Source organism: Electrona antarctica (assembly GCF_951216825.1).
Source record: "Electrona antarctica genome assembly, contig: scaffold_213, whole genome shotgun sequence".
Lineage (NCBI taxonomy): Eukaryota > Metazoa > Chordata > Actinopteri > Myctophiformes > Myctophidae > Electrona > Electrona antarctica.
This window is the reverse complement of record NW_027637035.1, coordinates 145204-172399: the sequence shown is the minus strand read 5'-3', so window position 1 is coordinate 172399 and position 27196 is coordinate 145204. Positions and strand designations below refer to the sequence as shown.

At 43.8% G+C, this 27196-nt stretch overlaps 1 protein-coding gene across 2 annotated transcripts in view; it reads left to right on the top strand.

Annotated features, from left to right (window-relative positions):
• Window positions 1-1395: 1395 nt before the first annotated feature.
• LOC306919220 (uncharacterized protein) overlaps window positions 1396-27196 on the top strand; it is a 49751-nt gene continuing 23950 nt past the window's right edge. Inside the window, exons 1-8 of one of the 2 annotated variants that reach the window (XM_079532041.1) lie at window positions 1396-1882; window positions 2599-2717; window positions 3354-3833; window positions 5360-5438; window positions 6506-6576; window positions 8803-8881; window positions 9531-9749; window positions 10636-11419. In XM_079532041.1, the coding sequence (XP_079388167.1) occupies window positions 1408-1882; window positions 2599-2717; window positions 3354-3833; window positions 5360-5438; window positions 6506-6576; window positions 8803-8881; window positions 9531-9749; window positions 10636-10964 (1851 nt within the window). In that variant the 5' untranslated portion in view covers window positions 1396-1407 and the 3' untranslated portion in view covers window positions 10965-11419. Of the gene's footprint in view, window positions 1883-2598; window positions 2718-3353; window positions 3834-5359; window positions 5439-6505; window positions 6577-8802; window positions 8882-9530; window positions 9750-10635; window positions 11420-27196 lie in introns of those variants that run through there. The other variant, XM_079532040.1, reaches the window with a different exon arrangement.

Here is a 27196-nt window from a genome sequence, read left to right as displayed (position 1 = left end):
TCCCTGGCACTATACATCTTCAGATGGGGGTCCCTGGCACTATTCATCTTCAGATGGGGGTCCCTGGCACTATACATGTTCAGATGGGGGTCCCTGGCACTATACATCTTCAGATGGGGGTCCCTGGCACTATACATGTTCAGATGGGGGTCCCTGGCACTATACATCTTCAGATGGGGGTCCCTGGCACTATACATCTTCAGATGGGGGTCCCTGGCACTATACATCTTCAGATGGGGGTCCCTGACACAGTTTAAAACATGTTTTGACAACTACTGGTTAGAAGGAATTTGTAGAATCGTTCTCAGGTGTTCAAGGGTTAAACATGCTAAAATATAAAAGTTAGTGAAAATAGACGATCTACAAGCTCACAACTCGCCTCGTGTTGGATCCCCAGTTCAAATATGATTATTTTGGGGGGTCCCCAGTTGAAATATGATTATTTTGGGGGGTCCCCAGTTCAAATATAATTATTTTGGGGGGTCCCCAGTTGAAATATGATTATTTTGGGGGGTCCCCCAGTTCAATATGATTATTTTGGGGGGTCCCCAGTTCAAATATAATTATTTTGGGGGGTCCCCAGTTGAAATATGATTATTTTGGGGGTCCCCAGTTCAATATGATTATTTTGGGGGGTCCCCAGTTCAATATGATTATTTTGGGGGGTCTGAATCACTGGTTTTGTTGAGGAACAAATTATTATAAAAACATATAAAGGTGAACAGCCGATCTACAAGCTCACAACACGGTGCAACATGACACGTTGTGAGCTTGTAGATCAGCTATTTCCCCAGAATAGGGTTAATGTGGTTAAGCACTTTATACTTCATCATTATGACAAATAGCGAAAATAGCCGATCTACAAGTTCACAACGCGTTGCAATGGGACGCATTGTGAGCTTGTAGATCAGCTATCTTCATTTTTTTGGGGAACCTTTTTTTAACAATAACATTTCACCAACAAATAAAATTGTAGATCTTCTATTTTCACTACTGTAGTGTGAAGCAGGTCGTTATATTACAGCAACAATGTATTTTGTAATGTGACAAATGTGAAAACAGCTGATTTACAAGCTCACAATGTGTCATGTTGAGAAGCAATATGAGCTTGTAGATCGGCTATTTTAGCTTTTAAAACAACAAAAACGTTGAAGATGTTGTTAAACAAAGTGAAAGTAAACAATGTTTTCTCTGACAGGACGGACCAACCTCAGGATTGTGGTGTTGGGAAGGATGGACTCTGGGAAGAGTTCAGCAGGAAACACCATTCTGACAGGAGGTGGTTTTCAAACTGAACTGAGGTCAGTGCAGTGTGAGGTGAGACAGGGCAGCGTGGCAGGGAGACATGTGACAGTGGTGGACTCACCAGGCTGGTACTACAACCGTCCACTACAGGACACCTCAGAGATGGACAGACTGGAGATCCAGGACAGTGTGTCTCTCTGTCCTCCTGGACCACATGCTGTCCTTCTGGCCGTTCCTCTTCATTCAGCATTCACCAAAGCACAGAGAGTAGCATTAGAGGAACACATGAGCCTTCTGCCACAGAGCCTCTGGAGTCACTCTATAGTTCTGTTCACCTATGGAGACCGTCTGGGAGAACGAAGCATTGAGCAGCACATTGAGGCTGAAGGAGAAGACCTCCGCTGGCTTGTTGAACGATGTGGGAACAGGTACCATGTCTTCAACAACCAGAAGAGAGATGTCAGTCAGGTCACACAGCTTCTGGAGAAGATAGATGAGATGATGTCAGGAAACACAGGTGGACACTGTGAAGTTGATGGAGACGTTTGTGAGAAGAGGTCAGCGAGGAAGAGGAAGATGGAGGAACGTGTCCAGACACTGACCAGGGAACTGACCGCTCTGAACACTCTGCCTGAAGGTTGTCTGTCTGTCTGTCTGTCTGTCTGTCTGTCTGTCTGTCTGTCTGTCTGTCTGACTACATCTAAATGTAGATTAGAGGAACTGAGAGTAACATCAGTAAAGCAGCAACTCATAAATTATTTATGTAAATATTTTATTGATTTTTGGTTTGTATTCTCAATGTTAATGAATTAATGTTATTAATAATTCATATAACTCTAAATTCATATAACGCTGAATTTCACCAGTGTTAAGTAGCACAATGTGTCACATCGCAACACGTTGAGAGCTTGTAGATCGGCTATTTTTGAACAAAGTAACCAGTAACTAAAGCTGTAAAATAATAACTGTAGTGAAGTAAAAGTATAATATTTCCCTCTGAGATGTAGTGGAGTAGAAGTATGACGTATCAAAATGGTAAAGTAAAACTACCTCACATGTGTACTCACTAAGTACATCACCTGAGTAAATGTACTTAGTTACTTTACACCAGTGGTTCTCAAAGTGGGGTCCGGGGACCCCCAGGGGTCCTTGAGGGGGTTCCAAGAGGTCCCACTGCAACATGTTCCATATGTTATACGTTGGTTAGTCATTAATAGTCACTTTGTGTGTGTGTGTGTGTGTGTGTGTGTGTGTGTGTGTGTGTGTGTGTGTGTGTGTGTGTGTGTGTGTGTGTGTGTGTGTGTGTGTGTGTGTGTGTGTGTGTGTGTGTGTGTGTGTGTGTGTGTGTGTCAGGAGAACGTCACAGTCTATCAGATGTCAGGTTGGTGTTGGCTGGAGGGAAGCAGTATGACAGGAACAGAGCTGGAAACCTCCTTCTGTACCACTATGTGTTTACAGACACTGCATACAAGGTGAGTAATAATTATGATCTGAATGAGATGTTATAATGAATTATCTCACAGTAAACACTAAAGACATTTAATATAAATGTTTTATGATGATAATGTGAAAGTATCTGCTGTCATGAATGTTGAACCACTTCCACCCTGGTGTCCTAATCATTTTACATACCCCCCCGTCCCCCCCCCCCCCCGTCACTATATTGCTCACAACCTGTCACTTATAGGGACACATTGTGAGCTTTTAGATGATGATCTGCTATTTTCGAAAAGCCAAAACATGAAATAGGGCATTACACCCTTCAGAGCCTTTCTCACAGATTTACCCCTTATGACTAAACGTTTTGGCCATTTCTTTACTATTTTGAAAGAATATATAGTAATATAACCGATCTACAAGCTCACAACGTGTCGATGTAGATTGGCTATTTTAATCATTTTAAAAAGCTTTACAAAAGAGTAGAAAATGGGCTGTTGGGCTACGACACACCAGTCGTGACTAAACTAGTGCTTGTTTCGTGCACGCGTAGTCAATGTTTTTTTCACGCTATGCGGCCACGCCCATCATGAGCAAACGCGGCATAGCTGATCCAAAAAGCACATTATTATTACTATGACTAATATTATAGAGTAAACCTCATATTCCAGGAGTTTAAAACCCAGCCTAAACTGACAGAATGTGTCAGACAACAGAGACGAGTTGCTGACAGAACAGTGAGTGTGGTGATGTGTCCAGACTGGTCGACTACACCTCCATCCCAGAAGACCAAAGACGTCCTTCTACACGGTGTGACTCTGTGTTCTCCTGGACCCCACGCTGTCCTGGTGATGGTTCCTGTCAAGTCCAGTTTCTGTGAAGCTGACAGGAGATCAGTGGAGGAACACATGGAGCTGCTGGGGGACACAGTCTGGAGACACGCTCTGGTTCTGTTCATGTGGGGATTCTGGCTGGGAGGGAGACGTGTTGAGGAGTACATCGAGTCTGAAGGAGAACCTCTGAGGTGGATCCTGGAGAAATGTGGCTACAGGTACCATGTTCTACATGGTCTCAACTGGGACATTTCAGAGGTAACACCGCTGATGGAGAAAACAGAAGACATGGTGACGAGGAACGGAGGACACTTCAAGGTGGGACATGAGACAAACATGACACTGTTTGAAAGACTGAAAATAAATAAAACATTTACTGCTGAAGAATGATAAGATAATGTATTAATCCCTGTGGGGGAATTCAGATGTCTAGCAGTAAGTGTAAAACACAAGACGGGTACAGATGAGAGTAGAGAGATAAGAAAAGATAAAATAAAAACAAAATAAAATAAATTGAGTTAGAATGGAATAGACGAGAAGAATAAAAGAAGACAGAGGAGATGAGAGAGGAAGTTGTATAGTTTGTGGAGACGCAGACACTGGACCTAATGACCTGTCTGAGGGTTTGTCTAACACGTCTTATATACAGCACGACTAATTCATTATCTACTCAGAGAACTTTATATTTCTCTGAACTTTATTTAATATTTACATTTATTCATTATGTCAAGCTTCATATGGAGCTTTTCATTAACGAATTGACAGTCCTATAAAAGCTACACCTTTGATAGAGTATAACTTTACAAACTCTACTTCTTTACAAAACATTTATAATAACAGACAAAATGTACAGTCAATTTATATATATACATATAACAAACGCATATGGTTCCTGAGAGACTACTGATCATTCCCTCCAAATCTATTTACTGTTAAGTTTATCATGAATTGATCGCCCATAACCCAGACATAATGCTTATCAATTAGTATAAATGATAGTTAATAATATTGATGGCGTGGTTGTAAATTGTCCTGTTTTCAAAATATTTGTATTTTTTTATTTATTTTTTACCCAGGGCAGGAGGAGTCAGATATGATTGTGAATAAGTGATTGAACATTCATAGTGAAATAATAACAACAACAACAAGAGGCCATACTAAATATAAGCAGTTAACAAAGATATTGTGAGTTGAGATATTGTGAGTTGAGAATTAAAATAGGCTACAACAACTGTAATTCAGCGATTTGATCTGGAAAGTTTAGCTTTGGAAATGTGTGCTCTGTGAACGATACATAGACACACATAGAAGTGAGGATGGAACGATACATAGACACACATATAGAAGTGAGGATGGAACCCCACATTTCATCACTCTGTGAACGATACATAGACACACGTATAGAAGTGAGGATGGAACCCCACATTGTGAACGATACATAGACACACGTATAGAAGTGAGGATGGAACCCCACATTGTGAACGATACATAGACACACGTATAGAAGTGAGGATGGAACCCCACATTGTGAACGATACATAGACACACATAGAAGTGAGGATGGAACGATACATAGACACACATATAGAAGTGAGGATGGAACCCCACATAGACACACATATAGAAGTGAGGATGGAACCCCACATTTTGTCAGACAGTGTCTTCCCCAAATCATTCTCATCTTGTCTGTTGGAGAACCTTTTAACAACGACATTTCGGCTCTTTTAACAAACTATCAGAACTACCCCAGAGGTGGATGGTCAATACTAGATGAAAACATTACGTTGTATTTTAAAACTGATTGTAAATAGATATAAATAAATCTTCTTTTGTTCTACATACAGCGTGACGAGTCCAGCAGGGTGACAGCAGCAGCTAGACTCTCTACTGGATTGAATACTGGAGGTGTGATGCAGGTTGCAGGTTAGTCTAGTTTATAATATCATTCAAACTATTATCACACGTGCGTCGTGCGTGCGTTGTGCGTGAATGTGTTGTGTGTGTGTGGGGGGGGGGGACCGCATGTAATTCAGACAGGGCATTAGTCTGACATGCGTCCGCATGTCTGACCCGGTGCTTGCGGTTATGGTTAGGTTAGGAGATGAGGTGGGTTGTCATTTGTGTGTGTGGGAGAGGAGGGGGAGGGTTAACTTGTGAGGGAGTTAAGAGTGGAAAAAAGATGGTCTGTCAACCAATACACACAACATATTTAACGTTAAATGTCTTAGGGATCAATCAAATAATTTCAAAAACAGCATGTTCACTGACAAAGTCGGAATCAAGTGATGATTTAAAGCCAGTGCTACAGTAGTCATAACTACCTGATGCATGGATTTAAAGCCAGTGCTACAGTAGTCATAACTACCTGATGCATGGATTTAAAGCCAGTGCTACAGTAGTCATAACTACCTGATGCATGCCCACTTTACATAAGGGAACTCAAAGGCAGCACATTCATCTGACCTCTACTGTCACTATTCACTAATGCTCACATCTGTATTGTTGTCTGTAGGCCAGACTGCAGTGTAATGTAACTATGTATTGTTGTCTGTAGGCCAGACTACAGTGTAATGTAACTATGTATTGTTGTCTGTAGGCCAGACTACAGTGTAATGTAACTATGTATTAATTGTCTGTAGGTCAGACTACAGTGTAATGTAACTATGTATTAATTGTCTGTAGGCCAGACTACGGTGTAATGTAACTATGTATTGTTGTCTGTAGGCCAGACTACAGTGTAATGTAACTATGTATTAATTGTCTGTAGGCCAGACTACAGTGTAATGTAACTATATGTATTGTTGTCTGTAGGCCAGACTACAGTGTAATGTAACTATAATGTATTGTTGTCTGTAGGTGAGACTACAGTGTAATGTAACTATAATGTATTGTTGTCTGTAGGCCAGACTACAGTGTAATGCAACTATATGTATTGTTGTCTGTAGGCCAGACTACAGTGTAATGCAACTATATGTATTGATTGTCTGTAGGCCAGACTACGCCATCCCTCCCAGAAGAGCAGAGTCTTCCAAACACAGAGCCTGACTCAGATCTTGTTGAGGTAAAACCTTTGAGAGAATAACGAATTAGCGATGGGATATAATCTGTAATTGTATCAATGTATGTATTCCTCATGTTATTCTTTCCACAGCTTTAGTGTAGGGAGTCTTCTATTATTGGTCCCAGAGATAGAAATGCCATTAAATGGGGGTCCGTAGACTAAGGCACTTATAGGCACTTTAGACCAGCAGAGGTCAGCAAAGCCACAGGCACTACAACAGAACAAAGTAAAGACACAATTTCACAAAACGGCAATTTTCATTGGCTCATAAAACCTTTATTTTTTATTTTTAAAAACGTACTATACTTTCCCATGTCCGTATAGGTCGAAAGTTCACGTGTAGAAGTTTTCGTGCATTTTGATCAAAGATCCTGGGAGGAGATGCATTTTAATTGATTTTCATATAATTCAAAATGGCGGGTGATCTAGAGGTCAGAGGTCAAAAGTAACAGCACATAACTTGTTCAGCATGAGGAGACGCATATGTGTGTCGAGGTTTCATTGCCGACGGTCAAACGGTTCATGAGCTATGCCTGGTCAAAGTTTGCATTTTCAATATAGCGCCACCCTTTGGCCAATGGTTGTGGGCTTCGCATCCTCACCGTTTGGCATGGCCCTCTATCTACCATATCTCCAAATTTCGTGTAATTTTGCCTAACGTTTAAGCCCTTTTAAGGAAGGAAGGCACTGGATGACGTGCCACACTGACGATGTATTTCTGCCTCCATACAGAGTGAAGTGTCCAGTGAAACATCAGTAATGTATTTCTGCCTCCATACAGAGTGAAGTGTCCAGTGAAACATCAGTAATGTATTTCTGCCTCCATACAGAGTGAAGTGTCCAGTGAAACATCAGTAATGTGTTCATGTATTTCTGCCTCCATACAGAGTAAAGTGTCCAGTGAAACAGCAGTAATGTATTTCTGCCTCCATACAGAGTGAAGTGTCCAGTGAAACATCAGTAATGTGTTCATGTATTTCTGCCTCCATACAGAGTAAAGTGTCCAGTGAAACAGCAGTAATGTATTTCTGCCTCCATACAGAGTGAAGTGTCCAGTGCAACAGCAGTAATGTATTTCTGCCTCCATACAGAGTGAAGTGTCCAGTGCAACATCAGTAATGTATTTCTGCCTCCATACAGAGTGAAGTGTCCAGTGCAACATCAGTAATGTATTTCTGCCTCCATACAGAGTGAAGTGTCCAGTGAAACAGCAGTAATGTATTTCTGCCTCCATACAGAGTGAAGTGTCCAGTGAAACAGCAGTAATGTATTTCTGCCTCCATACAGAGTGAAGTGTCCAGTGCAACATCAGTAATGTATTTCTGCCTCCATACAGAGTGAAGTGTCCAGTGAAACAGCAGTAATGTATTTCTGCCTCCATACAGAGTGAAGTGTCCAGTGAAACATCAGTAATGTATTTCTGCCTCCATACAGAGTGAAGTGTCCAGTGAAACATCAGTAATGTATTTCTGCCTCCATACAGAGTGAAGTGTCCAGTGAAACATCAGTAATGTATTTCTGCCTCCATACAGAGTGAAGTGTCCAGTGAAACAGCAGTAATGTATTTCTGCCTCCATACAGAGTGAAGTGTCCAGTGAAACATCAGTAATGTATTTCTGCCTCCATACAGAGTGAAGTGTCCAGTGAAACATCAGTAATGTATTTCTGCCTCCATACAGAGTGAAGTGTCCAGTGAAACATCAGTAATGTATTTCTGCCTCCATACAGAGTGAAGTGTCCAGTGAAACATCAGTAATGTGTTCATGTATTTCTGCCTCCATACAGAGTAAAGTGTCCAGTGAAACAGCAGTAATGTATTTCTGCCTCCATACAGAGTGAAGTGTCCAGTGCAACATCAGTAATGTATTTCTGCCTCCATACAGAGTGAAGTGTCCAGTGAAACAGCAGTAATGTATTTCTGCCTCCATACAGAGTGAAGTGTCCAGTGAAACATCAGTAATGTATTTCTGCCTCCATACAGAGTGAAGTGTCCAGTGAAACATCAGTAATGTATTTCTGCCTCCATACAGAGTGAAGTGTCCAGTGAAACATCAGTAATGTATTTCTGCCTCCATACAGAGTGAAGTGTCCAGTGAAACATCAGTAATGTATTTCTGCCTCCATACAGAGTGAAGTGTCCAGTGAAACATCAGTAATGTATTTCTGCCTCCATACAGAGTGAAGTGTCCAGTGAAACATCAGTAATGTATTTCTGCCTCCATACAGAGTGAAGTGTCCAGTGCAACAGCAGCAAAGCCGAGCCCCTCTGCTGGATTCACTAATGAAGTTGCAGTGCAGGTTGCAGGTTAGTCTCCTTTTTATAATGTTAATCAAACTATTATTACAGCATTTGTGTTAGCATACTCAATGTACTGAATTAAGTTGTCAACTGAAGACATTGAATTGAGTCATATTTTCAGATTGTTCCCTAATGTAATGTAGTGAATCAGTTCATTGAACATTGTGTCTAGTGTGTGATGTAATGTAGTTAGGCATGCCACGGTATACCTCATTTCGGTAATACCGCGACAGGAACAGCCACGCTGTTGATACCGTGAGATTTCCGTGCTTACGGTATTTTAATACAGCGTTGGTGGGCGGCGCATGCTGCGCATATGCAGTGCAACTCCACTCGCAGACTAAGGCAAAACATTTATTTTCACCACACAGCTGCAGTAGATTGAAAAGTTGCTTCCTGGGAGCACGGTGGCACAGTTAGAAGGTCGCCTCACAGCTAGAAGGTCCTGGGTTCGATTCCCCCTCGGGAAGCTGTGGCTCCAACACTAGAAACCATCCTGTTCCCTCTGAAGGTGTGGCTCTATGCGGCGTTGGATTATCCTCTCAAGGATGTTAAATGTGACGCAGAGCAGCGATTTGGGTCTTTAGGACTTAGGTTCTTCTGCAGTTTTCTTTTTGTTTGGCTTAACAACTTAACATTTTTCTTCCAACTTTAGAGAGCGACCAAGTCCAGAAGCTGACGGCTCAAATGAAGGAGAGAGAGAGAGAACTGCAGAACTCCATCACAGCGATGGAGGAGAGCAAGAGAGAGCAGCAGAAACTGACCCAGGACCAGAGTGACCACGCAGACATGCTCGCAGCTCAAATGAAAGAAATGAAGAGTGAACTGGAGAAGATCACCCAGAGCCAGAGGCAGATGGAGGCAGAACAGAAACGTGAGTGAAACCATGTTACTCTTTCAAAACATGTGATCACGATGCTACTATTTATACTGACGATGTGTCCACTTTCATGTCATTACTTTATATTACATTATGTTAAAACCCAAAGCTTCTATTTCTACTGACAATAATTCCAGTTGGTGTAAAGTAAGGTGCCGTGCACACAACAATACTCCCTGCAGAAAATGTCAAAACATTTGACCAGATGTGCCTTCCTTTTTAAAATGCAGAAACGTGAAACCACCTCCACAGTGGATATATTTCAAACTGTGTTTGTCTTGGCTCGTCATCATGGAACTATTCAAATGTTCTCGTTGATTATACATAATCCAGAAACAGTCTCCTCGTCGACTTACATCAAAGGCTCTCAAAGTCACACTTTTAATTAACACATAAATGATGGCAAATACAACCTTGTGACGATGTATAACATCACAAAACCCAGTACGTTTTTTTGTTTTTGTCTTTTTAGAAGAAAAAAATAGAATGAAATTTCATATTGATTTAGCTATGTCTGTATCCATGGATCTGGATCTTCAAATGGAATAATAAACATAAAAAATAAAGAACAACAAAAGCAGTTCAGGGTTTTGTGATGTTAGACATTGGTATAATCTGTCTTTGCCTTGCTTTGTGTGCTAAAACAGTGACTTTGAGAGCTGATTTACTTAAAATGTAAGTCAATGAGGAGACTATTTTTAGATGATTAATTTCTAATCACCGGACCAACAGAGTAAGAGATCTCACCAGTTGGACTAGTTCCATTATTTAAGACAATGTGACTATACAACCCAAGCCTACCAAAATATAACTGTGCTTTAATATCTTGGCCATTTAATAGTTACACCTTTAATGCTAAAATGAATCCTCCTTCTTCAAGGTGCTTCTGCAACTCAGCAACATCTGACCCCGATGGTCACAGCAGGAGCAGAGGACAGGCTGATGTCTGCAAGGAAGGAGTTCATCCAAAGAATCTCAGAGCCAACCCTGAATGGACTGCTGGACGAACTTCTGGATAAGAAGGTCATCTCTGGGGAAGAATTGGACACCGCCATGACGGAAAAGCTCACACAAAACAAAGCACGCCACGTTATCGACATGGTGCGTAAAAAGGGAAACAAGGCCAGTTCATTCATGATTGACATGATCAATAAGCTGGATCATAACCTTAGTGACGTTCTGCAGCTGAAGCCGCCATGTACCGATTAGCCTGACATGCTAACCCTACGTCTTAGCCTGGCATGCTAACCCTACGTCTTAGCATGACATGCTAACCCTACGTCTTAGCCTGACATGCTAACCCTACGTCTTAGCCCACATGCTAACCCTACGTCTTAGCCCACATGCTAACCCTACGTCTTAGCCTGACATGCTAACCCTACGTCTTAGCCCACATGCTAACCCTACGTCTTAGCCCCTGTGCTAACCCTACGTATTAGCCCCTGTGCTAACCCTACGTCTTAGCCTGGCATGCTAACCCTACGGCCCTAGTTACAATTAGTTATCGTTAAAACTCCTACATTTGATCATCCATTTATTCCATGAGAATAGAGTAAGTGTTTCACAACCTTTTGTTATGCCAGGGCACACTTTTCATGGCCTAAAAGTCCCAGGACACACCTAGATATACACGCACACACAGTAACACCTCTTTGATCAAACACCCAATAGGTATACTTAGGCTACAGTGAATAAACAACATGCAAACATTTATGACAGCATTAGCATTTACCAAATAACTTTAAAGATAAATAAGTGGACATAGACAGTGACTCTGTTTAAACGATTTTTTTTTAATTGTTTTTTTTAACGTACAACTTGTTTTGCCTTGATGTAATAATAAAGAAACCTTGAACATACACATGAACGACACGTTCAAATGGTCTGCAGATCTCAAGCTTGGCCTTATCTACAATCTGCCGCCAGGGGGCGAGTTTGGACCGAAATGTGTGCAGTAAGTCCTAACTGTGGTTCTCATTTCTTCCTTGTATTCGCCTGTTCATTTCATTCAGATGGTTAAACTATCAGCCATGCTTGATAGTCTTGCACACCAGACCGCATAGGCAAACAGTTCTGCATATTTTGATTGCTCTGCAGACAGACGGCGTTGATAAGATAATATACACGCAACAAAACGTTTCCTCTGGAGAGCCACCGGACTTCGGTGTCCAACAGCAGCATGTTGGCGTTTTGCAGGCTTGCTTTTATAAAGTATGATGCTTGGCAAGCAACGTTAACCAGTGCTTCACGATGTGACAGTTAACAGTCTTTGTATTGAGTTTGTGCTTGAAATGTACTGTAATTCTGCAAACCGTTAATACATAGGCTATTTCAATCAATTGCCGTCAGGATTCTTCTCTTTCACTCTGCTTACAAAGTCCCTTGTATCTCCGGTCATCAGTGCATGCACTGTCTGACACACACGTTCCATTCTTGCTCCAAATACACTGACTGATGTCACCCAGGCGAGTATAGGTGATCACTGATGGCCACATGTCATCAAAGACACGAATTAGCATTTCTATGGCCGAGGGTCGCTCCACTGAATGGACTCGCTGGCGATGGGCAACAACAACAAGGATGCAACACTGGACGGTAAGCCCACTATCTATTGCTCTCGGGGGAGGGTCGGGGTTATACTTTATCAAATCAAAATCAAATCAAACTTTATAGAGCACATTTAGAACAATCATAATTGCTGTCTCACAGCACCACCCCCCCCCCCCCCCCCCCTCACAGCACCACACCGGCTGGGTCCTCACAGCACCACACCCCCCCTCCCCCCTCACAGCACCACACCGGTTGGGTCCTCACAGCACCACACCCCCCCTCCCCCCTCACAGCACCACACCGGTTGGGTCCTCACAGCACCACACCGGTTGGGTCCTCACAGCACCACACCGGTTGGGTCCTCACAGCACCACACCGGTTGGGTCCTCACAGCACCACACCGGTTGGGTCCTCACAGCACCACACCGGTTGGGTCCTCACAGCACCACCCCCCCCCCCCCCCCCCCCTCACAGCACCACACCGGTTGGGTCCTCACAGCACCACACCCCCCCTCCCCCCTCACAGCACCACACCGGTTGGGTCCTCACAGGACCACCCCCCCCCCCCCCCCCCTCACAGCACCACACCGGTTGGGTCCTCACAGCACCACACCCCCCCCCCCCCCCTCACAGCACCACACCGGTTGGGTCCTCACAGCACCACCCCCCCCCCCCCCCCCTCCCCTCACAGCACCACCCCCCCCCCCCTCACAGCACCACACCGGTTGGGTCCTCACAGCACCACACCGGTTGGGTCCTCACAGCACCACACCGGTGGCAGTGCTGTGAGAGATTTGATCATGTTTGTGTACTGACTTTATAGGTAAGACTGTTAAGTTGCTTTGCTTTATATTTGGGTTTGGTTGCCATGTGTAAATTGTGATTAATGAAAATGTTTGCATTTGTCAGGTGTGTACTAGGGCATTCACTTCTAGTCATTTTTATTTTTAATAAATATTTGTACATTTAAAAACCGTACATGGTGACTATGGCCCTCATTTATCAATTGAGTGTAAATTCTGCCCCAAATTCGAGTGTAGGTTTCGTAGTACACCCACGTCGCGTCGGCATTTATAAAGTGATCGCAAACAGCTGATCCTTCCTAATTTCATTCCTAGCAGTAATAAATGTGACGGCTGAAATCAATCTGGCACGCCCTATGAAATCAAGCCTCGCCCTCGTTTTTGCGACATGAACAACTGCAATACGACCTGGAAACCATGGTTACAGGAAAAAAAAGTTTCACTCGCTTGCCTAAGTTGCCTTGTTGCCCCCTCCCATACACACACACACAGACGCACGCACACGCAACTTGTTGTATCTTAAATAAATAAACCTGCATGAATTAAATAAAGCTGTAGGACTACCCTGTCTGTTTCTCCTCTCGCTTTGCTTCCCTTGCTGCCCGCCTCACCCCCCCCCCCCCCCCGCACGCACGCACGCACATATCGAAATTTGCAAGCAACTGTCACTGTGTTGTTAGTTGTATATTAAATTATTAAAGTCTTTATTCATTTAATATACAACAAGATATATTAGTGAACGAAAACCTGAACCTGTGAACCATGAATTATATAACAAATAGGCGCGCACACACGCTGCTGTTTTGCAAGGTGCATCTCCTGTCCTGTCTATCTGTCTCTCTATCACTGTGGTCCGTCCGTGACACTGTGACCAATAGACCATGCACGTTCGACAGTCTATTTAAATTGCCTTGCTGTCAATTATATGAATATTGCAGCCAAAACCGTAGCCTCAAGTGGCACTGGACAGTGGTGGTGGTGGTGGGCTGCAGGCTGGCTTAGCCTATACCAGGGTTCCCCAATAATGTTTTTTTTTTTTTTAATTCTTCCGCGGGCCGCAAGGGGGCGCTCCGCGGGCCGCAAATGGCCCGCGGGCCGCCTATTGGGGAACCCTGGCCTATACTATCACCGCGATGCGTTCCCACTTGCGCTGGCACGGCACATTTGGCATTCGAGCGACGCGTCGGGTTTATTAAACGAGGAGGAGATTGCACATACTGTAACTCCAGAAAGACATCGGCCTGCTGTAGATTAGCCCAAACGAAAAATCGTGAAAATAAAAGTTTAAAAGAAATCTTTTTTTTTTTTTTTTGAAAATAAGTTGGGGACCCCCTCAAATAATTTGGCGACCCCCCCGAGGGGTCGCGACCCACGGGTTGAGAACCCCTGGATTAGGCTACAGTAGCCTACCCATGTTGGGACTCTCCGCGCTGCAGCACTGCACTATACTCTCCAACGTCCCGTCATGGAAATATTTCAGCACAGACAGCCCAAATCCTCGCATGTATGCCCTCATCATGCAAAACACTGTTTAAATGGCTTACGCATCTAACTTGCAACATTGTTTTTAAATGCGCAATTTTAATTGCTTGCTTGTAAAGTTGGAAATCTCCTACTAATTTCATATGACACAAAGACACATCGTTGATGTATTCCTTTACTTTTTTTTTCTTTTTTACATTTAGCCCATATACATACCTATACAGTTTTATATAAACATTTTAGGAGTGAATATGTTTAGATGCCTGTGACAGCCTCTCAGCTGCTGGTCAAACAATGCTGCTCCGTTGTTCTACGACAGAAAAACAGGTGAGGACAAAGCGTACGACAGCTCCCGACCAGGCGTGATTTTTGTCCTGGCTCAAGTTCAAATTCATGCTTTGGCGCAAATCGTAAATGCCGAAAATTGCGTACACCCATATTTTGGCGTACGCACGGTTGATAAATGAGGGCCTATGCAGTGATGTAAATAGGTTTTCAATGTAATGAGTCCCGGGATGCAGGGGTGGTCTTTTAGATGAGTCCCAGGGACATTTGATGAGTCCCACTTCAGCGACGTTTAAGAGTCATATTTTGCCATTTTTACAAATTGCAGCATTTAACTCCCATTTCATCTTATATGGTTATAATGTGGTTATATTCATGTAGAAAACGAAGAAGAAATTATTATTATAACTAAAGCTAGCAAAATAAATTATAATAAAAAAAAACCTCTACATTCATACTACATACATATTTCATATGATTTTGGCTATATGAAATCTATAATAATTCTGCCAGTTTTAACTGTTAAAAATCTTTATGTTGTTTTCATGACACATTACACAATACATACAAAATAAAAATGAATGCTACAAAACTAACCTGGAGATTAAGTAGAAGCAGTCATGGAGGAGGTAGGCTGTGCACAGCAGCACACATCATCATCATTAGCAGATGATGATGTTAGATTTAGGGTTGCTAATATTTTTTGTTGCCCTGCAGTTGGCTTTGGCACTTCTTTTTTTGGGGGGTGGGTGGGGGCATGTTAATGTGTGGTGGCACCGGTCCACAACGCACAACATACAACAGTGTCGGCGTTTGTTACAGTACACAATGTGTGTTTCCCATTCAATCGGGTCTACTCTGTTTGTCATGCTCAAAACTGTTCGCCTGTCTTTCTGTCGGAGGCAGCGCCGTGTAGATGAGAGAGTTGCGACAACCGCGTTCACTGTTTATTCACGGAGCTTCATGAGTCACTGAACGGTATGTTGTCGTCACTCTCTCTCTCTAAACGGCTCTGGTCTCCAGGCTGCGCTCCGCTCAGCGCTCGACTCTGAGCAAGATGGCGGCGCCCGTCAGACTGTGTTGTTGTTAACTTACAAACTAGTGGTTCTACAACGAGTCCTACGTGGATTTTATCGTTTATAACGTAGGATGAGGTCGCATGCGGCCATGCAAAAATGATCGTGTCCGTAGATTATTTGTTTTACCGCATTTTTTCCCGCGATTTTTATTTCTCACGTGGATTATTATTACTGTACACTGAGTACAGTAGTGCATCCCGTGGACGCACGCATGTTTTTGAAGTGCGGCCCAAAACTATAAAGTGCGTTTTGGGACGCAAAACGCACCCTATTTACATCACTGCCTATGTGTTTATGTGGTGACATTCAGTGCACAGCTGCAGTTGATGAGACGGTGTGGTCATTGTGAAGTGAGTCACAGAGAGACACCTGGTAATGTAGTTTGTTTTAGTTGTGCTTTTAGTATTTCACTTTGTATTTTTGAGAACTGGTTTCAATGGATTAAACAGTGCTTTGTGTTTGTAGGTTTATGTGGAGTTAGCAGCTGAGGTTTAACCCGTTCTGGGCGGGAACCCCTTTTGGTGTTGCATTATGTAATGCTTTGGCTAATGAAAAATAGCAGATCTACAAGCTCATAGCGCGGCACCGAGTGCCGCACTACGAGCTTGTAGATCTGCTATTTTTGAAGAATCGTGAAAAGTGACATGAAAGTGTTTGAGAACGACTGACATAGAAAAACAGCTTTTTCAAGAAAACAGTCAGGATTTAGAAGACATTTGCAGAATCGTTCGCTGTTCCTTTTTCTTTGTAGTTTTTGCAATAGATGTACAAGTTACAGTTCAGCTACTGTGAGTGAGCAGGTTTATGCTGCTATAGATCATAGACTTCTAGTGATCAGTAGAATGCACAGCTGGTCAGCTGGCTTGAACACTTTCATCATGTTTTGTTATTTCTGTTTGTCAAACCATCTCCCCAGTAGAGTTCAGTCAGGTAACCAGCTGTGCCTGCCCTGCCCTTCGTGTTGGGCTGCCATAGAGCGTCGCAGTCCCGTCCCCTTTCATGACGACGCCAGGCCCAGTCCCGCCCCCTTTCATGACGACGCCAGGCCCAGTCCCGTCCCCTTTCATGACGACGCCAGGCCCAGTCCCGCCCCCTTTCATGACGACGCCAGGCCCAGTCCCGCCCCCTTTCATGACGACGCCAGGCCCAGTCCCGCCCCCTTTCATGACGACGCGCACGTGCGTGCGTGCATGCGTGCACTGTATCAGAATGAATTTAAAGACAAATATTCTTCCTGGTTTCTTGGTGAGTCATCAGTCTGATCATGAGCCAGCAGCCACCTGACACAGACGTCCTGATGGGCATGTCGACCGTGGAGGAATGCGTATCGTTCTGGGACTCTAACCCTGACACAGACGTCCTGATGGGCATGTCGACCGTGGAGGAATGCGTATCGTTCTGGGACTCTAACCCTGATGGGCATGTCGACCGTGGAGGAATGCGTATCGTTCTGGGACTCTAACCCTGTGACACAACATATTTTAATTAATTATTTGTTACGTTCTTTTTTCACCTAAATGTCATCATTGATGTTCATTGCAATGCCATTGGTCATGATATTTGCATATAAATACCCCCCACAGAGGCTGACATTCACACATTAAAAATCTCTGGATGCAATTTTTATTTTTTTTAACCTATGACCTTTGACCTTTAACCCTGATAAAAGTAAGTAAAATTACTGTAATATGTTTTTTTGTGATCATTAGAATGTCTAGAACATGTTTTATTTATTATTGTGAAAGATATCACCATTTTATTTACCATATCCCCCAAATGTAAATTATTATTATTTATAATTTTTATAGATTGTTTACATTCTGACAGCATACAGTATGTTGTACATGAATCAAGTGTATTTTATACCAACATTGGGTCGTAGCCAAAACAAATATATAGACATTTAAATCAGCGTCAGAAGGATAACTAAAAACATAAAACATGAAATAATAAACAAACAGAGAAAACAATGTTTTTTACTTTTTTGTGATCATTAGAATGTGTAGAACATGTTTTATGTATTATTGTGAAAGATATCGCCCGAATGTAAATTATTCATTTATTATTATTTGAATAATTATTATAAATTTGCAAAAAGGTAGTAAGGTTGAAATCTCTTTTATATAGTATAAATTAATCCGGGTGTTACAGGGGCTGAGAAAGCTTCCATCTACACCCAGGAGCTGTGCAGACAGATTGAGAGAAGAGCAGTCGGGTGAGACGGAGGTTTCAACATCTGTCAGCACTGTGGATCATTAACAATATAGGCCTACATGTTTCTGTTCTAAATGCTTCATTATGTTTTTTAAAGATTATTATTTATTTTTGTGGCTTTTTCTGACTTTATTGATAGGTTGAAAGTAATCTGACAGGACATGGGGGAGAGAGATGGAGGGGAAGACATGCGGCAAAGATCCCGTCGGGATCGGGAGTGGAACCCGCCGTCCGGCTGGCTCATTAGGCCCAGACGGGTGAGCTAACCGCCCGTTTACTAAATAAGCCAATGGGAGGAGAGTACCAAATAGAGGGTATACATGAAGTGAATGGCAGATCGAGTGGCAAAGTGAATTTAATAAATGTTTAAAGTAATTTAATGCAATCAGAAGGACTTTTCTGTTTGGATGTATGGGGCTGTCAATCAGAAGGACTTTTCTGTTTGGATGTATGGGCTGTCAATCAGAAGGACTTTTCTGTGTGGATGTATGGGGCTGTCAATCAGAAGGACTTTTCTGTTTGGATGTATGGGCTGTCATCCAATCAGAAGGACTTTTCTGTGTGGATGTATGGGGCTGTCAATCAGAAGGACTTTTCTGTTTGGATGTATGGGCTGTCATCCAATCAGAAGGACTTTTCTGTTTGGATGTATGGGGCTGTCAATCAGAAGGACTTTTCTGTTTGGATGTATGGGGCTGTCAATCAGAAGGACTTTTCTGTTTGGATGTATGGGGCTGTCAATCAGAAGGACTTTTCTGTTTGGATGTATGGGGCTGTCAATCAGAAGGACTTTTCTGTTTGGATGTATGGGGCTGTCAATCAGAAGGACTTTTCTGTTTGGATGTATGGGGCTGTCAATCAGAAGGACTTTTCTGTTTGGATGTATGGGGCTGTCAATCAGAAGGACTTTTCTGTTTGGATGTATGGGGCTGTCAATCAGAAGGACTTTTCTGTTTGGATGTATGGGGCTGTCAATCAGAAGGACTTTTCTGTTTGGATGTATGGGGCTGTCATCCACGCAATGCTACATTTACACCAGGGTCCACCATTTTCAATTCATCATAACATTTAGAGACGTACAAAATTTGTACGTCTCTAAATGTTATGATGATTTCCTGTTTTTCGGTATATAGAAGTGTATATTTAATATACACTTCTATATACCGAAAAACAGGAAATCATCATAAAAGGAGGTAAAAAAGGGAAAAGAAAAATATACAGTGAGTGGAAAAGGGGGTGGGGGGGGGGGGGGACTCTGACAACTTTTACAGCTACTATGGGGGCGGCAGTGGCTCAGGGGTAGAGTTTCCAGATGGTAACCGCAAGGTCGCCAGTTCGATCCCTGTGGGCTCCCCCAGAGTTAGTGTCGAAGTGTCCTTGAGCAAGACACTGAACCCCTAATTGCTCCTGATGTGCTGGTTGGTACCTTGCATGGTTTCCGCCGCCATCAGTGTATGAATGTGTGTGTGAATGGGTGAATGTAATGCACAGTCTATGTAATGCACCTTGGATAAAGGCGCTATATAAATGCACCATTTACCATTTACTATAAACAGGATAAATTAGCTGTATATGCTATGTGTTGTATGTACATGGATGGATGTATATTCCAACAGCATTCCTCTGCTGGTACTTTCAGGCTATGACTTGGCCATCCAAACTGCACACAAAGTTGTGCTCAAGTTAGTGACAAAATGCTCTATATGTTAATAGAATAGGGGCCGCACAGTGGAACAGCCTGGAAACCAGTGTTAAACTGACATCCAATCTGAGGTCATTTAAACAGAAGACTAAAGTAACTATGGCTACTGGAAAAGGTGTCCCTATAAAGGGTCATCTTAGAGGGAAGGATAGGGACGTACTTGTTGTGTTTGTAATGTAAGTTAATGTAAGTCGCTCTGGATTAAGAGCGTCTGATAAATGCCTAAATTGTGGTATAACAATGATGTTAGATAATAGTGGTATAAAATAATATATGGTACGATCCATGGTCGTGCTCTGTGAAGAGGCCTGGTCCGCAGGCAGCTGGGGGTGGGGCTTTAAGCTACTAGTCGACTAGTAAAACCTCTAGTCAACCTTGTTGGTACTAGTTGACTAGTGGATAAGAAAAGTGTTATTTTATTTTATTTGTACGTACACATCTAGGCGACTAGTCGACTAGTAAACTAGGCAACTAGTCAACTAGTGAATAATGACTAGAAGTGATGCCCTAGCTGGGGGTCCATCATAAGTCCACATTGGAACTGCAAATCTCTACAGTGTTAATTATATGGTGTGGAGTTAGTGGCAGGCCTGTAAATAATAATGGGAGTTCATGGAGGAAACAATGATTGTCCCAAATCCTACTAGTCTGCACTTAATGGGAGTTCATGGAGGAAACAATGATTGTCCCAAATCCTACTAGTCTGCACTTAATGGGAGTTCATGGAGGAAACAATGATTGTCCCAAATCCTACTAGTCTGCACTTAATGGGAGTTCATGGAGGAAACAATGATTGTCCCAAAAAAATAATGGACAAAATCCTTATATGGACAAAATGGTAGCAAAATAGATTTTGCCACCAAAAATGTCCCTCACTTCTGGTTCTGGTCTGGCCCGGCCCATGGACTAAGTGCTTGAGTAAATGACCCTTATACTTTATATAAGGGCCACCGAGTGGCACGCTACGAGCTTGTAGGTCTTCTATTTTTTTTAAATCGTGAAAATGCGGCACAAATCTTTGAATATATATTCTTTCAGAGCCAACGTTTTTTTAATTTCGACGTCAGGCCTAAATGGGTTAAGTTACTCTCCACCACTGCATGTGAATTAAGCTCCCCTTGGCTTGACATTCCTTTTCATCGCCGTGCATCACTTGTTGTTCATCTGAGTTGAGGAAGGAATCCAGTTTGACAACACCTCTCCCTTTCGCTCAGACTGCCTCTCCACCCACGCAGCTCACCACTTCGTTACACCATGCACTTCACCAGGAAATAGAGCCCATTTAATTAAGGTATCAGCTTGTATCGTATCTGACGCTGTGTGTTCGACTACGAGACGCTAAAATAAACTCATAGTTCGGTGTGTCTACAGTCCCGGGACCGTTGCTCTGCACTTTGGAACATTTGCGCCGTCGGAATTATACGAGCGGACAGACTGGTAAAGATTCAATGGTGTTTACATTTTGTACAATAGAACTGTATTGAATGACTGGACATTATGCTATAAATTAGTAATAAGATCTATTTTAATAATGTCTTCATTAACCACGTGGACCCTGTGGCAGCTGAACATTGAGCCAAATATCACATCTTTACTGGAGTCTGGAAACACATGTAGCCCCGTTTGGAACCTCGGCCTCCGCTGTTCGCTCGGGAGGTTCCAAACAGGGCCAGGACGGAGGGTGAGGTTAGAGGGGGGGGGGGGGGGGGGGGGTTAGGACGGTTTCATAAACCACTTGAAAAGGCAGCTGATTGGCTACTGTTACCCTATAGTGATTGGCTGGTTGACATTCATATTTATTGGTGGTTACTGTAGAATTTGTCCCCCAGTTGGACAATAGAGATAAATAATGAATAAGATGAAGCAGTGAATTCATATGCATAACTGGATGTCTAACATAATATTTGTGTGTGTGTGTGTGTGTGTGTGTGTGTGTGTGTGTGTGTGTGTGTGTGTGTGTGTGTGTGTGTGTGTGTGTGTGTGTGTGTGTGTGTGTGTGTGTGTGTGTGTGTGTGTGTGTGTGTGTGTGTGTGTGTGACAAGTGGGATGGGGTTAGGAACTGATCTCAGTAAGACAGCCCCCCCCCCCCCCATCCACAAGGAGGAGCACTGATGCCTGTCAGTCACAATGTGGGACAGACAGGGTCTCAATGTGAACACTGATGCCTGTCAGTCACAATGTGGGACAGGGTCTCAATTTGAACACTGATGCCTGTCAGTCACAATGTGGGACAGACAGGGTCTCAATGTGAACACTGATGCCTGTCAGTCACAATGTGGGACAGACAGGGTCTCAATGTGAACACTGATGCCTGTCAGTCACAATGTGGGACAGACAGGGTCTCAATGTGAACACTGATGCCTGTCAGTCACAATGTGGGACAGACAGGGTCTCAATGTGAACACTGATGCCTGTCAGTCACAATGTGGGACAGACAGGGTCTCAATGTGAACACTGATGCCTGTCAGTCACAATGTGGGACAGGACAGGGTCTCAATGTGAACACTGATGCCTGTCAGTCACAATGTGGGACAGACAGGGTCTCAATGTGAACACTGATGCCTGTCAGTCACAATGTGGGACAGACAGGGTCTCAATGTGAACACTGATGCCTGTCAGTCACAATGTGGGACAGACAGGGTCTCAATTTGAACACTGATGCCTGTCAGTCACAATGTGGGACAGACAGGGTCTCAATTTGAACACTGATGCCTGTCAGTCACAATGTGGGACAGACAGGGTCTCAATTTGAACACTGATGCCTGTCAGTCACAATGTGGGACAGACAGGGTCTCAATGTGAACACTGATGCCTGTCAGTCACAATGTGGGACAGACAGGGTCTCAATGTGAACACTGATGCTGTCAGTCACAATGTGGGACAGACAGGGTCTCAATTTGAACACTGATGCCTGTCAGTCACAATGTGGGACAGACAGGGTCTCAATTTGAACCCTGATGCCTGTCAGTCACAATGTGGGACAGACAGGGTCTCAATTTGAACACTGATGCCTGTCAGTCACAATGTGGGACAGACAGGGTCTCAATTTGAACACTGATGCCTGTCAGTCACAATGTGGGACAGACAGGGTCTCAATGTGAACACTGATGCCTGTCAGTCACAATGTGGGACAGACAGGGTCTCAATGTGAACACTGATGCCTGTCAGTCACAATGTGGGACAGACAGGGTCTCAATTTGAACACTGATGCCTGTCAGTCACAATGTGGGACAGACAGGGTCTCAATTTGAACCCTGATGCCTGTCAGTCACAAAGTGGGACAGACAGGGTCTCAATTTGAACACTGATGCCTGTCAGTCACAATGTGGGACAGACAGGGTCTCAATTTGAACACTGATGCCTGTCAGTCACAATGTGGGACAGACAGGGTCTCAATGTGAACACTGATGCCTGTCAGTCACAATGTGGGACAGACAGGGTCGCAATGTGAACACTGATGCCTGTCAGTCACAATGTGGGACAGACAGGGTCTCAATTTGAACACTGATGCCTGTCAGTCACAATGTGGGACAGACAGGGTCTCAATTTGAACCCTGATGCCTGTCAGTCACAATGTGGGACCGACAGGGTCTCAATTTGAACACTGATGCCTGTCAGTCACAATGTGGGACAGACAGGGTCTCAATTTGAACACTGATGCCTGTCAGTCACAATGTGGGACAGACAGGGTCTCAATGTGAACACTGATGCCTGCCAGTCACAATGTGGGACAGACAGGGTCTCAATGTGAACACTGATGCCTGTCAGTCACAATGTGGGACAGACAGGGTCTCAATTTGAACACTGATGCCTGTCAGTCACAATGTGGGACAGACAGGGTCTCAATTTGAACACTGATGCCTGTCAATCACAATGTGGGGCAGACAGGGTCTCAATTTGAACACTGATGCCTGTCAGTCACAATGTGGGGCAGACAGGGTCTCAATTTGAACACTGATGCCTGTCAGTCACAATGTGGGACAGACAGGGTCTCAATTTGAACACTGATGCCTGTCAGTCACAATGTGGGACAGACAGGGTCTCAATTTGAACACTGATGCCTGTCAGTCACAATGTGGGGCAGGGTCTCAATTTGAACACTGATGCCTGTCAGTCACAATGTGGGACAGACAGGGTCTCAATGTGAACACTGATGCCTGTCAGTCACAATGTGGGACAGACAGGGTCTCAATGTGAACACTGATGCCTGTCAGTCACAATGTGGGACAGGGTCTCAATTTGAAGGGACGCCTGAAAAGGGGGACGTCTGGTCGTGTGTGTGTGTGTGTGTGTGTGTGTGTGTGTGTGTGTGTGTGTGTGTGTGTGTGTGTGTGTGTGTGTGTGTGTGTGTGTGTGTGTGTGTGTGTGTGTGTGTGTGTGTGTGTGTGTGTGTGTGTGTGTGTGTGTGTACCATTTACAGCAACAATGACGTGTTGTGAGTGACATCATCAGTGACATCATCAGTTGTGTACTTTTATCCACATGAATGATTGACACTTTCCTCTTGATTGACAGGATTGACCTGACGGTGGAGGAGTGACGTTTACCGTCTGGACTCATTTCTACAACACTTTAATAAGGTAACACTCTGAGTGACACCTGTCAATCATTACTAATCATTACTAATGCCATTAAATTAAGTTTTATAGATTATAGTAAATGGTGGATGTGCATTACAGGGCTGCCCAAAAGGGAGATATAATCTCCACCTGGGCTCGCTGATAACAAACCATCTTTACACCTGGGAAAAACTGAATCCATTCTATTTGGATCAAATAGTAATCTCAGCTAGGCTGATCGCGTCTTGATTAGAGTGCGTGGCAATATTATCACACGAAAAGATTAAATTACCTACCTAGGTTCCATCCTGGAGGCAAATCTTCCCGGTGATTAAAATGGCCACCAACGTCATAAAAAAAAGTCAACCAAAGAACAAGATTCCTTTACAGGATCTCCTCACTGGTCAACAAAAACACCTTGAAGACCCTAACAGGAGCCCTCGTACAAGGTTTCTCTTCCTCCTGGTACCACAGCACCTCAAAGGCCCTTAAAACAAGGCTCCAGACTTCCCAAAACAAACTGGTCAGGCTACTACTTCCTGGACTACATGTTGTCTCAATAAGATAGCCCCCCCCCCCCCCCCTATCCACAAGGAGGAGCACTGATGCCTGTCAGTCACAATGTGGGACAGACAGGGTCTCAATGTGAACCCTGATGCCTGTCAGTCACAATGTGGGACAGACAGGGTCTCAATGTGAACACTGATGCCTGTCAGTCACAATGTGGGACAGACAGGGTCTCAATGTGAACAATGATGCCTGTCAGTCACAATGTGGGACAGACAGGGTCTCAATGTGAACACTGATGCCTGTCAGTCACAATGTGGGACAGACAGGGTCTCAATGTGAACCCTGATGCCTGTCAGTCACAATGTGGGACAGACAGGGTCTCAATGTGAACACTGATGCCTGTCAGTCACAATGTGGGACGGACAGGGTCTCAATGTGAACACTGATGCCTGTCAGTCACAATGTGGGACGGACAGGGTCTCAATTTGAACACTGATGCCTGTCAGTCACAATGTGGGACAGACAGGGTCTCAATGTGAACCCTGATGCCTGTCAGTCACAATGTGGGACAGACAGGGTCTCAATGTGAACACTGATGCCTGTCAGTCACAATGTGGGACGGACAGGGTCTCAATGTGAACACTGATGCCTGTCAGTCACAATGTGGGACAGGGTCTCAATGTGAACACTGATGCCTGTCAGTCACAATGTGGGACAGTGTCTCAATTTGAACACTGATGCCTGTCAGTCACAATGTGGGACAGACAGGGTCTCAATGTGAACACTGATGCCTGTCAGTCACAATGTGGGACAGACAGGGTCTCAATGTGAACACTGATGCCTGTCAGTCACAATGTGGGACAGACAGGGTCTCAATTTGAACACTGATGCCTGTCAGTCACAATGTGGGACAGGGTCTCAATTTGAACACTGATGCCTGTCAGTCACAATGTGGGACAGACAGGGTCTCAATTTGAACACTGATGCCTGTCAGTCACAATGTGGGACAGACAGGGTCTCAATTTGAACACTGATGCCTGTCAGTCACAATGTGGGGCAGGGTCTCAATGTGAACACTGATGCCTGTCAGTCACAATGTGGGACAGACAGGGTCTCAATGTGAACACTGATGCCTGTCAGTCACAATGTGGGACAGGGTCTCAATTTGAAGGGACGCCTGAAAAGCCTTGGAAATGAGGGACTTTCCCATGCAAAGGGGGACGTCTGGTCACGTGTGTGTGTGTGTGTGTGTGTGTGTGTGTGTGTGTGTGTGTGTGTGTGTGTGTGTGTGTGTGTGTGTGTGTGTGTGTGTGTGTGTGTGTGTGTGTGTGTGTGTGTGTGTGTGTGTGTGTGTGTGTGTGTACCATTTACAGCAACAATGACGTGTTGTGAGTTACATCATCAGTGACATCATCAGTTGTGTACTTTTATCCACATGAATGATTGACACTTTCCTCTTGATTGACAGGATTGACCTGACGGTGGAGGAGTGACGTTTACCGTCTGGACTCATTTCTACAACACTTTAATAAGGTAACACTCTGAGTGACACCTGTCAATCATTACTAATCATTACTAATGCCATTAAATTAAGTTTTATAGATTATAGTAAATGGTGGATGTGCATTACAGGGCTGCCCAAAAGGGAGATATAATCTCCACCTGGCTCGCTGATAACAAACCATCTTTACACCTGGGAAAAACTGAATCCATTCTATTTGGATCAAATAGTAATCTCAGCTAGGCTGATCGCGTCTTGATTAGAGTGCGTGGCAATATTATCACACGAAAAGATTAAATTACCTACCTAGGTTCCATCCTGGAGGCAAATCTTCCCGGTGATTAAAATGGCCACCAACGTCATCAAAAAAAGTCAACCAAAGAACAAGATTCCTTTACAGGATCTCCTCACTGGTCAACAAAAACACCTTGAAGACCCTAACAGGAGCCCTCGTACAAGGTTTCTCTTCCTCCTGGTACCACAGCACCTCAAAGGCCCTTAAAACAAGGCTCCAGACTTCCCAAAACAAACTGGTCAGGCTACTACTTGGCCTCACTCCCCGAACCCACCTCACCCCTGCACACTTTGACAGGCTGGAATGGGCTTAGGGTTGACGACAGAGTACAGCATCTTGCAATGGGTCTGGTCCACATGATTCGATACGGTACCCTCACATGTGCTCCCTGTGTCCCCGCCTAGGGTAGGTACCCTCACATGTTCTCCCCGTGTCCCCTAGGGTAGGTACCCTCACATGTT